The sequence below is a fragment of the Apodemus sylvaticus genome, chromosome 13 (assembly GCF_947179515.1).
Source record: "Apodemus sylvaticus chromosome 13, mApoSyl1.1, whole genome shotgun sequence".
Lineage (NCBI taxonomy): Eukaryota > Metazoa > Chordata > Mammalia > Rodentia > Muridae > Apodemus > Apodemus sylvaticus.
The window spans coordinates 36,412,521-36,429,553 of record NC_067484.1 but is presented as its reverse complement, the minus strand read 5'-3'; the positions used below and the strand labels follow the sequence as shown (position 1 = coordinate 36,429,553).

Genomic DNA, 17,033 nt, shown 5'->3' with positions numbered 1-17,033 from the left:
AAAATGACCAGACATCAGTCAGAAGCCCAGATTCCAAAAAAATGCCAAGTGGGTGTGGCAGCTCACCTGTGACCCCAGTAAATGAAGACAGAGATGGGGTTTCCCAGAGCAAACTAGCTAGTAGGATTAACCATATCAGTGACCTCTAAAAGGTCTTAGCATCAAACTTGGGCTGGCTCTGCCTCTGCCTGCCTGCCTGTCTGCCTGTCTGTCTGTCTGTCTGTCTGTGTCACTCTCTATTACATATCACACTTTCAAGGCTGGCTAGGCTAGGGCTACAGAGTGAGTTCAAAGCCAGCCTAAAAAGCAAAGTGTTGTCTTTAAGTCATTTAAAAAACACTGAGAGCCAGGCGGTGGTAGACACACCTTTAATCCCAGCATTTAGGAAGCAGAGGCAGGCAGATCTCTATATGAGTTTGAGGTCAGGCTGGTCTACAGAGCGAGTTCCAGGACAGCCAGGGCTACAAAGATAAGCCCTGTCTCTAAAAAACACCAAACAAGGGCTGGAGAGATGGCTCAGTGATTAAGAGCACCCACCGACTGCTCTTCCAAAGGTCCTGAGTTCAAATACCAGCATCCACATGGTGGCTCACAACCATCTATAATGAGATCTGATTCCCTCTTCTGAAGTGTCTGAAGTGTACAGTGTACTTACATATAATAAATAAATCCTTTAAAAACAAAACAAAAAAAAAAACAAAAAAAAAAACACCAAACAAAGCAAAAGGAGTTAAGGGTATTGTACAGTTCATTCATGGTGTGAGGTTATGGGTTCAATGCCAGTTCTGGGAACAGTGAGAAAATGGAGGCAGAGAAACTCCTGTGGGGAATGCTCCATGAGCCAGACCACACCTCTCAGACCCACTGAGGTGATTAGTTTTTATGTTTGTACTTTAGAGAAGAAAACTTGTTTGTGAAACCATTTCTCTTTTCCCTCTCCCTCTAATTTAACTTTAGTTTATGGGTAGGGGTGCTTTGCCTATATATCTGCCTCTGTACGTGCGTGCACACGCTTGCACACCCACCATTGTATCACTGATGGGGTGCCTAGCATCCTCACTCACAGCTAACCCTGATACACTCACTTCCTCTACCACTCCTGGCTCCCCAGATTTCAACAAACCTTCAACCACGAAAATGAAAACAACTTCCCAGCAGCAGGATCCACACGTACCAGTGTGCCGGTGCAGCTGTATTTATACGGAGGGAACATGTCAGGCTTGACCTCTACGATTTTCAACTGAGGGGCCCTGCTGCTTGTGCAATTGGATAGCTGTGGACCAGAACAAGTCAGTCAGTGTTGGTTCTACACCTTATGCAAAATCCCCAGGCCCTGGGTTCTCAAACAGCCTGAAATAACTTCTGAAGAAAACTACAGTAGACCTATGCTCCAAATGCACCTGTAAGCTTGTTTATCGACAGTCACCAGTATGCCAAAGACGGCATGTCAGATTCAGGTCTATGGGCTGCCACACTGTGTAGCTTTGAACTACAGATCAGATCCAGACCTGCTTTGGGGCAGTAAGATTTGTAATAGCTATTCACATACATACATAATTGAATACTGTTAGCACAGAAGGAAGTCTGAGGTCTATCTGCTAAAATGTCATGAAACAATTGGAGGATTATTGTTGTTTTCCCCCCTTTACCAAGATCTACAAATAGTCTGTACGGAATGCATAATACTTATATAATGAAAAGATATGGCATTGTAAATTAAAATATTCCATAACAGTGGATTTAAGTTGTTAACTGGTGATGAGAAACAAAGAGATGTGACTTTTCAAACTGAACAATGTTACTGAGCAAAAGGAACTCTTCACAGAAGGACGGAAGATTTGTTCCAGTGACAGAGGAACATGAAGAGACTGTGGAAGCAGGAGTCTCACTGGACTTCTTTCTACCCAAGACCACATATACAACAGAAACTGGGCAGTGAACAGAACACTGTCCAGTTAAACTTGTCAAGACAAATTCAGAGCAGTCGCAGGAAGTTCCCCAGCAAAAAGCATGACAAGGAAGATTTTGGGGTTTTCCCATTTCAATCTCGACTGTGACAGTTTTCCAGCTATGGGGCTACAAGGGTGACAACACTTCGTGAGTAGGAAGGGGAGCTACCAACATGAGTGCACACGAGTACACACCTCCATTAACCATTCCATGTGTGCACTCACTGGGCTGGAATATAGAAACATACTTTTTAAGAGAGGACCACAGGAATATCTGGAAAATACTGGCTTAGGGGATTTAAAAAATCTACTCTAGACACATACTGTAGGGAAGCTAACAGCATACAATGGCACATGCCTGCAATTCTGATACCTGGGATGTTGAGACAGGAAGATCACAAGTTTGAGGCTAGCCCGGATTATATAGCAGAATCCTATCTTAAAATTAAAAACCAAATAAATGTTCTTAAGTACATGGAATTATAAAATAGGGAAAATTTTTATTATCACCAAACTGAATAAAAGTTAGAGGCCACTAACTAATAAACAGTTAAAAACCACACTTATGGTTTATAGAAACTATCTTAGGAACACACCTTACTGGAGAGAGCGCTCAGTGATTAGGAGCACTGACTGCGATTGCAGAGGACCCTGGTTCAATTCCTAGTGCCCATATGGAGGCTCACGACCACTCTAATTCCAGTCCCTTCTGGCCTCCACTGACACGAGGCACCTGTGTGGGGCAGGCTAAACACGCCTACACACAAACTTTTTATTTTTTAAGAACACATTCCAAGAAGACTTGGAACACTGAAATTCAGCCTACCAGAGTTTCAAGATGGTTAGTTCTAGAGGGAGGGTCATGACAGAATTTATTTTCCTCTTTTACATAAAAATTTCTATACTTTCTCCTGTCTTAAATGTATTCTTTGATAGTTTCATGGAGAACACTCGCCTCCTTCACTCCCACTCCGTTTGACTTGCTGTGTGCCCGGCTCTAACTCACCATGCAGTGTGGACGGCCTTGAGCTCTCAATCTGTAGCTCAGGCTGCCAAGCACTGGGTATAACCAGACATCATTTTAAAAGGAAATTAAACAGCCATAAAAATCAAAGCAACGTCCTGATCCTAGATCCTAAATGGAATGGGAAACAAGGCCCTGGAAAAGACCAAATTGGAGTATGAAGACGAAAAACAGAACACTAACATTTAGTGAAAGACTAGCCCTGTCTTTAAGAAATATACAAAAAAGCACTATGGAATAAAATATCTGTGTAAAGAAAGCACGTGGGACTCATATAATTAACATTTGCTACTAATTACACTTGGGGATGGGAGCTAGAATTATGGTTCAGTAGCTAAGAGCACTTAACCCATCAGCAGCTTAGAACCTGCACGCATGTGAACAAACCTCTAGGCACAGACATACACATAAATAAAAATACAGTAAGTCTTTAAAGAACTGCACTCATCTGTCTTGTGTGCGCATGGGAAAAGCATGCTTGTGAAGGCTGGAGACAAATTTAAGAGTTAATGGCTTCCTCCTACCATGTGGGTCCTGGGCACCAAACTCAATCAAGTCTTCAGGTTTAACAGCACGTGCCTAACCTGCTGAGCCAGCAGCTTCCTGGCATGAGATCCCATGTTAATACATAATTGTGGGTAAAGATGTTATGGGTGCTCATTAAATGCTTTTGTTTTTGTCTATTTTAAAACTTACAGATATCTAAAATAAGAGATTTAAAAGTATGTGTTCACCTTAGAAGTGAAATTTTGGCTTTCATTACTATCCTCCTAGAGGCCTGCAGAAACTGGCGGCTGCCTTTTGTCTCTGCCCTGTGACTCAAGCATTAGACACACTGAGTACATTTCCACACAGCTCCTTTTGAGGCTGGCTGGGTCTTACCTTTACTTCTCCAGTGCTGGGCGGCTGTTGGATGGGCTGGCCCAGTTGTTTCAGCGTGCTTGGCTTCAGACCACAGGTCCTCACAGAGGGAGTCTTATCTGAGGGAACCAGAAACCAACCTGGTGACTTAAAGCCATTCTGCTTCCCCAGCTCTCTCCTTCCGGCTCTCCACCACTGACTCCTTACCATCAGACAGCCCCTCCGCTCGCTCAGGTCTGAACTAGCTCTTACCCAGGGGGAACGCCTGCCTGGCCTTGGGCAGTCCCACACTGCTGCCCCGTCCAACGCTTGTTGGGGCTGGTAGTATTGCTCTCATGGGTCTCGCTGCAGCCAGCAGGGAGGGCTTGCCTCGTGCTCTGCCTTTAAGCTCTGGGGCTTTGGGTCCAGTAGTGAATGGGTCAACTCTGGAGGGAGAGGAAAAAAACAAAAAAACAAAAAACCATGAAGGAAAGCCGGAAACTTTGGACAAAGGAAGGAAACCAAAGTATGACATCCAAATACTTTTCAGACAAACTGAATTAAATTGTAGACTTTATATATCTGTAGGGCTCTAGACAAGTAATTTTACTCCTGTTGAAGTTTTTAAACATAAATTTGGTGAAGAAAGTATCTGTGAGTCATCACAAAGACCACTGAGTGCTCTGATGTCCTGATGTAATCCTAGAAGGAAGCGCAGGGATTCACGGCATCCTCGGCTACAGGGTGAGGTTAAAGGTTTGCTAGGCTCCATGAGAAGGTCTCAAAAGCCCAAATAAGTTAAGTACCATACAGGCACAAAGCACTGTCTACAGTATGCAGTAACAACAGGTATTACAGTTGTACTCTAAGTAGAACAAGTGCTACTTGAAGCCTATCAAACTTCCACCTGAGGACAGCACAGGTGTCGTACGTAGCCAATGAACCTTGCCTGGCCTTCGTCTCTGCAGTGCCAATGGTAATAAGCACACACAGCCCCTAGACTGATTTACGTCCCAAGTACCAATCGGAGCCCACAGCTTCATGTTTTATCACACTGAGCTGTCTCCAGAGTGCACATTCTGCTTTAAGGAGAAGAGAGGGTAGACTTAGCAGAGCACCCACTCTGCTGGCAGTTCTGTAGAAAGTAGAAAACAGGCTGAAGAGATTCAGTGGCTAAGGGCATTTCCTGCTCTTGAAGAGGACCCAGGTTCTATCCTTAGCACCCACAAGGTGGCTTACAACTAACTCCACTTCCAAGGATCTGATACTCTCTTCTGGTATCTGTGGACACCAGGCACACAGGTTTCACAGACATATATCCAGGCAAAACACCCATACACATAAAAGTAAATCCAAACAAAGTAGGAAATACATGCACGCATATACATGTTTGTGTTTAAAATTAACTCCTAACAAGTAGAGCATTGGAAATATTGCCTAACCCCGGGAAATAATGACTACATAATGGGACAGAGAGGAGATTTTTTAAAAATGTGTTTATTTCTTATACTTTTAAATTTTGGACTATGTGAACATATTTCCTAGTCATTCAATCAAAAAAACCTTATGAACACTAGAAACCAAATGTGGAACAAGTGATGCTTCACGGAGGCCAATTCCCCAGGGGAGGAGGCTATCCTGTGTCCAGTCCATCCCCCACTGACGTGTGAGCAGCAAACCTCTTCCCAGCTGTGACAACCAAAATACCTCCCAGCACTGCCAAAACATCCCATGGGTAAAACTGCTCCCAGCAGAGAAAGGCTGAGATTAGCGAGGAATCTTCAGTTATGAGAACCACGGAGCCTGACCACAGATACGTAAGCCAATTATGTATTTATTTCTTATACTTTTAAAAGCATAAGCCAATTAAGCCTCTAATAAGAAAGGAAAGGGGGAGAAGAGCCCACACTTGACACCTTTCTCTTTGTAAGACGCCAGCCTGAATGCTGTATAAGCAATCTTTCCTAGTCTTTTATAATCAGTCACATATAATCTGTGAAATATACTTTCCAACTAAAGGTCTTTCACAACTAGTCATAAGACATCAAGGGACTATACCAAAGGCCAAACAGAAGCCAGACATCAGGCTGAACTGAGTCTCTGACCAGCAGCCCAAGAATCTTTGCACAGGATGCCAAAATAAGTCCTCTCGTTCTAATCCCATATTCAGGATTGGTAACACATGATGGTTTTGTTTTGTTTGTTTTTTAAACTCTGCCCACAACCTGTCCCAACAAGATCTTGGCCACTGCTAGGATCTTCTTTAGGAGACTAACAAGAAAAGATGTGCAAGTATTCTGTAGATGACACTGTCTCTAGGACATGGTGCTGGAGCCTCTCTGGGCTCTGCGGACTCTCTCAGGACTGCTCTAAGGACACATGACAAGGCAAACGTGAGGCTCTTAGCTGCTGTTCTAAACACAGTCCCTGCAATATAATCACACTGGCATACCCTGGGGACTTTTTGTGAGCTTGGAGTGAACTGGAGGTGCTGGTCCCCTCAGCCAACGGCGGTACATCTGGTCCAGGACTGTCATTCTCAGGTGTCCCCAGAGAGACCTCAGCCTGTGCACCACTCTTGACAACCGGCATCTTAGCTATCGCTGTACCACGATTCCCAGGAACTTCCTTGACCAAAACATGAGCATCGGAGACAGTCACTTCCTCCCACTCACTGTCCTCACCCCCGTCTCTGGGAGGAGCTACGGTTAAGAGCTGGCTTACAGCTTCTGAGTTCTCCAGAGTCAGTTTTGAAGCATTTTCCTTAGAGGAGTTCTGCTCCGTGGTGACAGACTGCTGATTTTTTTTAATCATAGAACCTTTGGAGGAGACACCCGAAGCCAATTCCACTTTGACTTTGGCAGGTTTTTCCTAGAAAAAATAAAAACAGAGTGTATGCATAACAATGACATTCACAAATATTCTCTTTTGATCCCCTTTTAAAAAATGCATGGGTAATAAATAAGGAAATGAGTCCATGGAGAAGAGTTAAGATCACAAGCGACTTTATCTAAGGCTCGTGCTCTAGGGTCTTCTCACTTAAGCACTGGACAACCCAGGAGTTGATGGAAAAATTCCTTCCCAACATGCACTTTTTTTTCCATCAGGCTCTCCCTATCTGGAAAGAAGCTGACATCCTGTAGCACCCTGTGGCTTGCTGTGGGAACTTTTCTATGAGATCCAGTTCTTCCCAATGTACTCAGGTTCACCGTTTTCATTTCCTTAGAGAAAACCTTAGTCCCAGATTCTTTTGGGTGAGTCAATGGGAATTACTTACAAAAAGTCACACACTCCAAAAAGTCAACCTAACCCATACATGTCCATTATGTTAGAAGGCAAACAGGGGGTCACTATGGAGCCCTAGCAAGCCTACAACTTGCTATACAGACCCATACACCAGACTGGCCTCAAACTCTAAGAGATCGTCTATCCCTGCCAACAGAATGAGGAGATTATAGGCATGTGATGCCATTCCTGCCTGACATATCTACTTTTAAAGTCCTTGCAGCCTCTGCTTTATTCACTAAGCACAGCTATGGACATAACAGCAGTTATGCACAAATACATATACAAGTACGTATGCACACTAATTTTTTTTAAACACTGGTTGTCTCTGGATTAGGTTTTATGAAAGGTACTATATATGAACTAAGAGAAAAATCTAAAGATGGGTTCCACTCCCAATTATGGATGTGATCTAGGGCAAGCTTTATCTGAATTATTTCTTCCCGTGAATGGCAGGACTGGGTTCTCCATAAGGTGGTACTAGACTCTTGCTGGTAGGGAATATAGGCATGAGTTACCAACCCCATACGGGATTAGAAAGAGAAACTGTGACCCCTACCAAAGTCTTGGTTGGTGGCCAGAGACTCAGCTCCAGTCCTGACTATCTCTGGCTTGGACTTTGGACATTAGTCATTTCAAGTGTCTCTTGACTTTAGTTCTGAGCAACACCGGACATTAAAAGACCCGACAGAAGCAAGACAGCACTCGTGGTGGCCCAAGTCCTCACTGCGCAGGCCTGCCTGGATGCTGTATGAAATACAGTATCTGTGGCTAATGTCATTAAAGTTTCAACCCAATCCCTTCAGACTTCCCCAGCCATCTGGGCAGTGTTCTTTTCCTGGCTAATGACCAGAAACAGATGACCTTTCAGTGACGGTTACAGAGCCCTACAGCACAGCCTCTCCGAGTCTAACACAGACTAGCTCTGGAGAAGCAAGCATGGAAACAAAGGAACAAGTCAACAGCAGGGCTTATTCAGAGCAACACAGGGAGAAGTCAACCCCAAACCAACAGCCTAAACTCACCTCTTAAGATGCAATCTTTGAGCAGTACACTGCCTACCAAGTAGGCTATTTAAAAACTGTTTGTGGAGAAAGATAATGAAAAAAATTGAACAAACACTATCCAGGTAATTTCACATTTGTCACTGACTCAACCTCAACTGTTTAGATGCTGCTTTAAGATGGAAGTGAACACACGAAGCTAAATACTCACTGTCAGAGCACATAAAGATGAAGCCTTGAGTTACACGGCCTTACTCACTAGCCTTTTTCCAACTGACTCACGGGGAACTGTAGCATGTATCGCTCAGGCTAACTTTAACCAGTCTGATCCCAGGGACAACATAAGAAAAGGCTGATCATTTCCCAACTGTCATGCATGCACATGTAACTTCAAAAAACAGTTTATGCCTGACTCAAAAATTCCAACCCGAATCTGCAGTTAAATAAGATCATAGTACCGGGGAAAGTGTGGCTTAGTGGGGAAGGAGCTGCACAGTCAGTTGTGGGGATTTAGTAAGTTACTTCTCTTTAATTTTCCTAGGAAAAATGTAATCAATTGAAATAGCTGATAACCAAAACCTTCTTTACATCTAAAATGATATGTTACATGGATATTACATTTTTTCCTCATACTCCTTCTGTTGGTCAGAGAAAAGAAATCTGATTCAGTAAGTTAAGGTAAGGGTTAAGAAGCTAGAAAGAATGTTCTCACGTGGTGAGTAAACCACGGCATGTCATGTCTGGGGCAGACATGTACGCACAGGTGCATACACAGCTAATGAACAAAGTCCAAGGTAAACCAGAATCTGGGGGCCAGCTACATGGCTCAATGGACAAAGGTGCTCACCAGGCCTGAGAACCTGAGTTCAGTCCTTGGAGGAGAGCCTGCTCCTACAAGCTGTCCCATCATCTCCACATGCATGTTGAGGTGCGGTAAGCACAAGTGAACATGCGCACACATAGCACACATGCACTCACACATAGGCGCGTACACACACACACACACCCCAGACAAGTAAACGGTTAGACATGGTAGAGCATGCCTTTAATCCGAGCACTCAGGAGGCTGTACAAGAGAATCGCTGTGACTTTGTAACCAGCCTGCCCGACATATTAAGCTCTAGCCACATAATGAGAACCTACTTCAAAAACAAAAGAAGGGGAATTTCTGGTTTCTTTCGAGACGCAGTTGTGTCATGTGATATTTTTCTGGAAACTGTCTTATGTTTTGCTGAGAACAGACATCTGGTATTTTTCTGGAAGTTGCCTGAAATAGGGCATGTGCTGCCTTGCTGGAGTGGCTCCTTGAGAGGACACGTGATGTTAGAGCAGGTGTAGATATAACCCAACAGACAGTGCTGACACTGTGGCACTGCTTCACCTTGCTGGTCCTCCTTGGGCTTTGCTGACTCTGGTCTTTGCTGACTGATACAAAGCATTGGGTCACTCTGCCTTCCTCACTGATCATCATTAGTTGTGACTTTGTAGAGAAAAAACGAAGATATTCCAGCGGCTGCCTCTCCTGTGGTTTCTCTTGAATTGAACTGCCGCTGCTGATTCATGAATGGTGTTGTGAGTGGATCCAGCTACCACTGCTGATTCGTGTGACCTGAACTGCTGATATCCTGATAGCAAAGACTAGAATCACTCCAAAGAAGTACTTTTAAACAGGTCCACCCCCCACCCCTTTTGCCCTATTAACCTGTCCTTTCTATGACCTCTGGTACGTGGTAGGCTAGCAGGGAGTGTAAAGCATTTAAGGACCCTTATTAAAGTAGGTTTTAAAAAAATCAAAGCATACAACAAAAACTCCAAAATTACAAACACAAAATAACCCAGAACCAAAGGGAGAGAAAAGTCTACCACACGTGCTCACACTCCCCTGTGAGCAAGCACAGAAACACAGGCATTTCAGAGAACTGTGGGAACTGTGCAGGGAGCCCACGACTGTGAGTCAATATCCAAGGGACAGCTGGTAAAACACATCTAGGCAAGGACAGTGGGAATAAATGAACGGTGTTCCAGAGGAAACTAGAAAAAATGAGCACCAGAAACCTGGCCAGGCTCCTGGCTCTCTGGTGTTTATGTCCTTCCAGATCCTGGCAGGGACATCCTAAAAGAAATAACTCTATTAACCTCAATCATGAAGATGACACTGACCTCTGAGGCCACATACCTACACACAAACACACACATATAATTTGAAAATAATAAAAGCAGGCTAGAAAGATAGGGCTCAGCAGTTAAGGACACTGGCTGTTCTAAAGGCCCAGCATTGGATTCCTAGCACCCGCATGATGGGTTACATGATGGGAACTCTAGTTCCCTCTTCTGGGCACTATATGCATTTACATACATACAGGAAAACATTCAAAACCAAATTTTTTTAAAAATACTTTTTTAAAAAACAGTGCTGACTGTTGAACACATGTGTTAAGAGTCTAGAGGGATGGGCATTCACTTCCCTAGGGAAGCCCAAGGGAGGTTCATGAGAGACTAATATTGACAACCAACAACAGCTCACCATTAACCATTTATTTAAAGCATATAAAGCCCAACTACATTTGAAGAAGGGACGCCAGGAAGGGTGTACCTGGTAGAGTCAGAATTTGACTAGAGAAAACATGGACGCCTGGGTGCTGAGGCTGGAACTCAGCTGTCAGAGTGCTTGCCTGCACTCTGGGTAGCTTTGATACCCAGCAGGCACATGAGCTGGGCATGATGGTGAATACCTGTAATCCCCACACTCTACAGGCAGGAGGTTTAGAAGCTCACCAGTTTGAGGTCAACATGAGAGACAGGACACTCTCTCAAAACATGAAAAGGAAAAGAAAAAGGAAGGGGTGGTGCAAGGAGGGAGGGAGTGTGAACCCAGTCAACTCTGAACATCAGGTTAATGACTTTCATTTTTAATAGCAGCTATTAAAAACGGATCTTGAGCTAGAGCGTGGGAACACACAAGCTACACCTCAGAGCAGTACCTATGCAGCTAGTACAGAAGGCGTACAGCTATAATTCAATGGTAACTGCAAGTGAGCAGTAGTCAGTTATGAAATGATCTGCAGCAATAACATAGTTCAGGTGGCCTTGAACTCACTATGTAGCCCTAGGTGGTTCTGAACTTCCAATCCTGTCTGCCTCCCTAGGGCTGGGATTACACATGTGCTCCACTACACCTGGTTACAGGTAGTGTTTCTAAGAATACTTAAGGGTGGGCCAAGAAGGGTGCTTAGAGGGCTAAGGTACTTCACCAAGCTTGATGAATGTGACTACTGAACACACATAATAGAAGGAGAACCAACTTTCAAAAGTTGTCCTCTTACCTTGATGTGTGGCACAAAGCTCTGGCCCCCACATAAGAGAAATAAATGTGCTTAAACAAACAAACAAACAAACAAACAAACAAAAACCAATGACATAATGTGGGAAAAATGCTGCATAACTTAAACACAAGAAAATGACCTTTAAAAGTGGCTTTTCTTCTGATGATACAAGATTGCGGCTAACTTTTTAATTTTGTTTCTTTTCATCAAAGAAACTGCTGATAATAATAATTTATCTGTAATGAGAATGAAACTAACTAAACTAAAAATGGAAAAGGTGACTCTTCAGATCTCTTTGGCCTCATTATCCTTTGGAAAGTGTCGCAGTAAGCTGCACATGCTATGCCGCCACCCTGGCTCTAAGGCCTGCCACCTTCAGAGTTGACCTGGGGCAAACATGGCTGCCATGACAAGCACAAGAGAAAGTCTAACTAAACTGTTTAGGCTAAGAGACGAAAACACCACCGGGACTGGGCGGACGGGCTTGTAAACTGCCCATGCCAGTTTTGGACATGGACTCTAAGAAGGAACACCCAAACTCAAGAAGGCAGCTGTTACAGCATCCAGGTCATCCTGAGGATTTCAATTAGTCATAATGTTCTGGTTTAGAAAAAAATTGAAAGAGGCGGCCCCAGAGGTCAAGGCGCCCGAGCACGGGCGAGAGGACCTGAGTTCTAAGGCCAGCACCCACACAAAGCAGGGGCAGTGAGTGGCATCTGCAATCCTAGTGCTCCTGGACAGACCAGGGTGTGAGGAACAGTTTCTCCTGAAGAGTGTGGCAGTGAGCAACAAGAGAGATCCTGTCTCAAACAGTGAAAGGCACTGACCGACACGGGCTTGTCTTCTGACCTCCATCCGTGTGACACTGCACGCATGCACTTGCACTCGTTCACACAAACAAGCATACACACCCCACACACCCATGCATATCACAGACATGTTAAAGGTTTAAAACAAGACAGTATTAACTTAAAAAAAACCACCTGTTCTTGGGAATGGAACAGACCTTACCTTTGGGACCCACTTCCCTCCTAGGAAGTTCCCACAAGTAGGGCACTTAGGTGGTTTGTGCCTGGTGACATAGGTAAAAGAACAACCTGGGCTCGTGCATGTCCCGTGGCCCCGGCGGGTATATGTTGTAGTCTGTAAAACACAAACAAAGCTGAGTTAAAACCAAGAGTCCAGCCCAAAACTCTGCTGACTGTATTAGAATACCAAGCGGCCACCAGCTCAGACACTGATGATGGCCCCACAAAAGATCAGTTACAAAGGTCCTCCAGAACAAACTCCCCACAGCTACACAGGGTCCAGCAGCAATGGCTGCAGCTGAATATGGAAGCACACAGTGCTCAACGCTGTATCAGAAGCCCACTTAATCCTCTAGGCAATGCCATTATAGAAGGCATTACTTTCTGGACTCCTTGGGCATCAGGCACAGACATACATGCAGGCAACACACACACACACACACACACACACACACACACACACACACACACACACACACGGGGAAAGGAAGACACCCCCGCCCCCCCAGCACTTGGGAAGTAGAGGTAGTCAGATCCCTGAGTGCAAGGCCAGCCTGGTCTACATGGTGAGTTCTAGGACAGCCAGGAATGCATAGACCATCTCAAAACAAAAACAAAACAAAAACCTTGTAGTGACTCAGGGGCAGAGCTAGACCTAGACCTCAGGACACCTTGTTCTTAGCCCAATACTGCTTCTGTTAATCTAGCTGTGCCTTTTGGCTCTACACACTTCACAACTATGCTGTCTTCATTCTTGTTAATTACAACTTAGAGATCCTACCACCTATAATTCAGATATACAAAATGAGAACTATGGACTCCGAAAATAAATGAAGAGAATCTGAGAATAGGAACCAGGTCTTCCGTTCTCGCACAGGTCATGCATCCTTCGGAAAACCCTCGACACTGGCTCACTCCATGTCAGCTGGAAACAAAAACCTACTTACTTCTTAGCCGTGCTCCATTTCTGAACAGTGCTGCAAATAAAGTATTTACAAATGCTTTATTACACTGCTACTCCCTAACTGCCCCAGCCGGGCTAAAAGCAGTAACTCGCCTTGAGCAAACACTAACCTGCCACTAGCCCCCTCTGCAGCGGCATGAAAGCTGCCCATCACCACTGCACCATGTCAAGAATGACTTGAGGTGACACCAAGCGGTAGGTTCCAGCTTTACCACTGACACACTTAGTGACCTAGGAACAGTCACTTGAGTTTTCTCCTCTGGAAAATCCCATCCTCTTCCTGTGACAGAGGTATGCCAAGGAACAAATGTCAAGAATGAGGAAATATACAGAGTAAGCTGGAAAGGATTTTTAGTTCTGAGACTATAATAGTCAGCCTATAATAATCAGGACAGAAAACCTCTTTCATCTTTTCCAGACCATAACTCAAAACCAATATAGACTCTTCGTGCTCAATATCCCCAGAAAGTAGAATAAAAATAAGGAAGTCAGTCCTAGAAAGTTATTGTGCATTTGGAAATAGTCCTCAGCAGCAGCCTGACAGAACAGTAACACTAGACAAAAATGCTGATGCTTAAGGGTGTCTCAGTCCTAAAACATTAAAGTGTCATGCAACACTTTTCTAGAAGAACTTGATAAAACAGCCACTTCAGGAAGATAAGGTCTTCAGAAAAATAACCACTTTTCCATCAATCGAGTTGCAGTGGAAGGTTCTATTTCAAGATAGTGCAACTTTCTGGGCTGGGGAGACGTTTGCCACACAAACTCGAGGACCTGGGTTTAGATCCCTAGCACCAGTGCACAAAAGGAGTGTGCCTACAATCCCAGTGCACAAAGGAGTGTGCCTACAATCCCAGTGCACAAAGGAGTGTGCCTACAATCCCAGTGCACAAAGGAGTGTGCCAACAATCCCAGTGCACAAAGGAGTGTGCCTACAATCCCAGTGCACAAAGGAGTGTGCCTACAATCCCAGTGCACAAAGGAGTGTGCCTACAATCCCAGTGCTGGGAGCAGATGAAGGCCTACCTGCCGCTTGTGAATATGTGACCATAGCCACAGACATACACCGTAGCAACTCTCTCAGCTAAGGACACGCTGTTTAGTACAATGGCACGTATCTGCATTTCCTGCTACTTGTAAAGCTGAGGCAGGAGGATCATTTGAGTTCATCAGTTCTAGACCAGTCTGAGCAACACAGTTAAGACCTCCTTTCAAAACAGAAAATATCAAATATATAGTTTATCTATAGCAAAGGCCATTGAAAGTCAGACTGGGATTAAGTTGAAAAATATATACCATTTACTCTAAACAAACTACTAAAATAACCAAAACAAACTTAAAAACTGACAGATCATTAAATGGAGAAAAAAATGAAGCAAAAGGATTGTGAGTTAAAGGTTAGCCTGGGCTCAAAGTAAGACAGAGATCTCAGAAAGAGCAAAAGAGGGCAAAGGTGAGTAAGGAGTTGGGGGGAAGAGGGGAGAAGATAGCCATACAATTTCGATTAAAATCCAAGAAGACAGAACAGAACCAATCAGACAGTACAGCAAGAGCAGCACACTGTGGCAGCAGGCTTTGACCATCAACTTTATGGAACACACAACACCTAAGGAGACACGGCCCTTGGTCTGTGAGGGAGGGAGGTTTCCGAAGAGGATTAACAGGGTGGGTGGGACCTTCCAAACGGTGGCTCAGACATGAAGGGTCTCTGGAACATCATGTCTTCTTGCCTTTGAGTGAGTGTGCCTATCACTCTCAATGCGGCCTGACACCTAAACTCTCTAAGCTGTCAGTGCCAAGCTGGGACTTGCTGAGTTGTCCCCAGCTTTTTGGACTGAATAACTCACCAAGTTCTCTATTTCTTCAACATGAAGACAGCAACTGTAGGACTATCCAGCCCATATAACAGAAGTCATTCTAATACACACACACACACACACACACACACACACACACACACACACACACAGGTTCTGATGCTCTATAAAAGCACTGCCAGAGGTGGACACACACACACACACACACATACACAGGTTCTGATGCTCTATAAAAGCACTGCCAGAGGTGGACACACACACACACACACAGGTTCTGATGCTCTATAAAAGCACTGCCAGAGGTGGACACACACACACACACACACACACACACACACACACACACACACACAGAGGTTCTGATGCTCTATAAAAGCACTGCCAGAGGTGGAGCCATTCCTAGACTACATGACCATGTGGTTTATAGGCCATTAGGCCTGTGTGTGAGACATCAAGTAGTTTGAACCTATGGGCAAAACAAACAAACAAACAAGCAAGCAAGCAAACTGCACTGGCTAGTTTTGTGTGTCAACTTGACACAGGCTGGAGTTATCACAGAGAAAGGAGCTTCAGTTGGGGAAGTGCCTCCATGAGATCCAGCTGTGGAGCATTTTCTCAATTAGGGATGAAGGGGGAATGGCCTAACCCCTTGTGGGTGGTACCATCTTTGGGCTGGTAGTCTTGGGTTCTATAAGAAAGCAAGTTGAGCAAGCCAGGGGAAGCAAGCCAGTAAGGTACATCCCTCCATGGCCTCTGCATCAGCTCCTGCTTCCTGACCTGCTTGAGATCCAGTCCTGACTTCCTTTGGTGATAAACAGCAATTTGGAACTGTAAGCTGAATAAACCCTTTTCTCCCCAACTTGCTTCTTGGTCATGATGTTTGTACAGGAATAGAAACCCTGACTAAGACACAAACAAACAAACAAACAAACAAACAAACAAACCTTAAACCTAGAGCCCAGTAAGCAGAGCTCACTGAGCAATTCTGGTGCAAGTTCAGAAAAACAGCACACCAACAGAAATGCAGAGAGGACAGCCTGACTGTCAGGCTCCAGAAAAGAGCAGGGACTCTATCGGGAACTGGGCTAGAATCCTGGTGTGTTATATTCAGAAAGTGTGTCTGCATTCTGCCTGTGTCCTGGTAACTTGAGTAAGGCTGAATCAAAAGTAATGGGCTGTTTCTTTAGCACAGAAGTATAGCATTTAGGTTGTAGCACAGCCACTGCCCATGGCTCTGACTCAGATCTACAATGAGGGGCAGCAAAGACATGAATATACACTTGAAGAGGAAATGAGCAAGGCAGGTGTGGAGAAATAGCTGTAACTGTTAAAGAGAAACCTTTAGCTCTATACTGGGACACTGCCAAGATGCCCTGAAGGCAAGACCCCCCACCTCAAAGGCTCCAACTCTTGAAAATACAAATTCAGAAGACAGTTTGGACTGGTTGAGTTTCTGAAGGAGTCCCCTACTCAAAAATAATCACTTAGAGGCGTTTCCTGTGTTCAACTGCCAAGGCACATAGAGGCCACTAAAGCTTTGGTGTATGTAGGTAGGACTACATCCTGAGTAAGCAAAAGAACTTAGCAGCACAATTCTGCACACATGTAAGATACAAGAGTTATAGTCAGAGAAGCCTGCACCGAACATCTCTGAGGCCAGACAATACGCAGTAGCAAGATTAGAGTCCCTGCAAGGAGGCCCAGAAACTCCTGTGTGAACCACTGAAGGTAAAGACTGGGTCACAATGGAGACCTCGGATGTTGGAGATGCCAGAATTGTAAGATGTCTGCTAGAGACG

General features: G+C 44.5%; 1 protein-coding gene across 4 annotated transcripts in view; it reads right to left on the bottom strand.

The window, feature by feature from the left end:
• Positions 1-17,033, bottom strand: part of Hmgxb3 (HMG-box containing 3) — a 48,985-nt gene that overhangs the window by 16,832 nt on the left and 15,120 nt on the right. The window contains exons 6-11 of one of the 4 annotated variants that reach the window (XM_052155585.1): positions 12,437-12,568; positions 6,538-6,684; positions 6,266-6,441; positions 4,087-4,259; positions 3,856-3,953; positions 1,124-1,273 (exon numbers count right to left, since the gene is read on the bottom strand). In XM_052155585.1, coding sequence (XP_052011545.1) covers positions 1,124-1,273; positions 3,856-3,953; positions 4,087-4,259; positions 6,266-6,441; positions 6,538-6,684; positions 12,437-12,568 — 876 coding nt within the window. Of the gene's footprint in view, positions 1-1,123; positions 1,274-3,855; positions 3,954-4,086; positions 4,260-6,265; positions 6,685-12,436; positions 12,569-17,033 lie in introns of all 4 variants that reach the window. The other 3 variants (XM_052155586.1, XM_052155584.1, XM_052155587.1) reach the window with 3 other exon arrangements.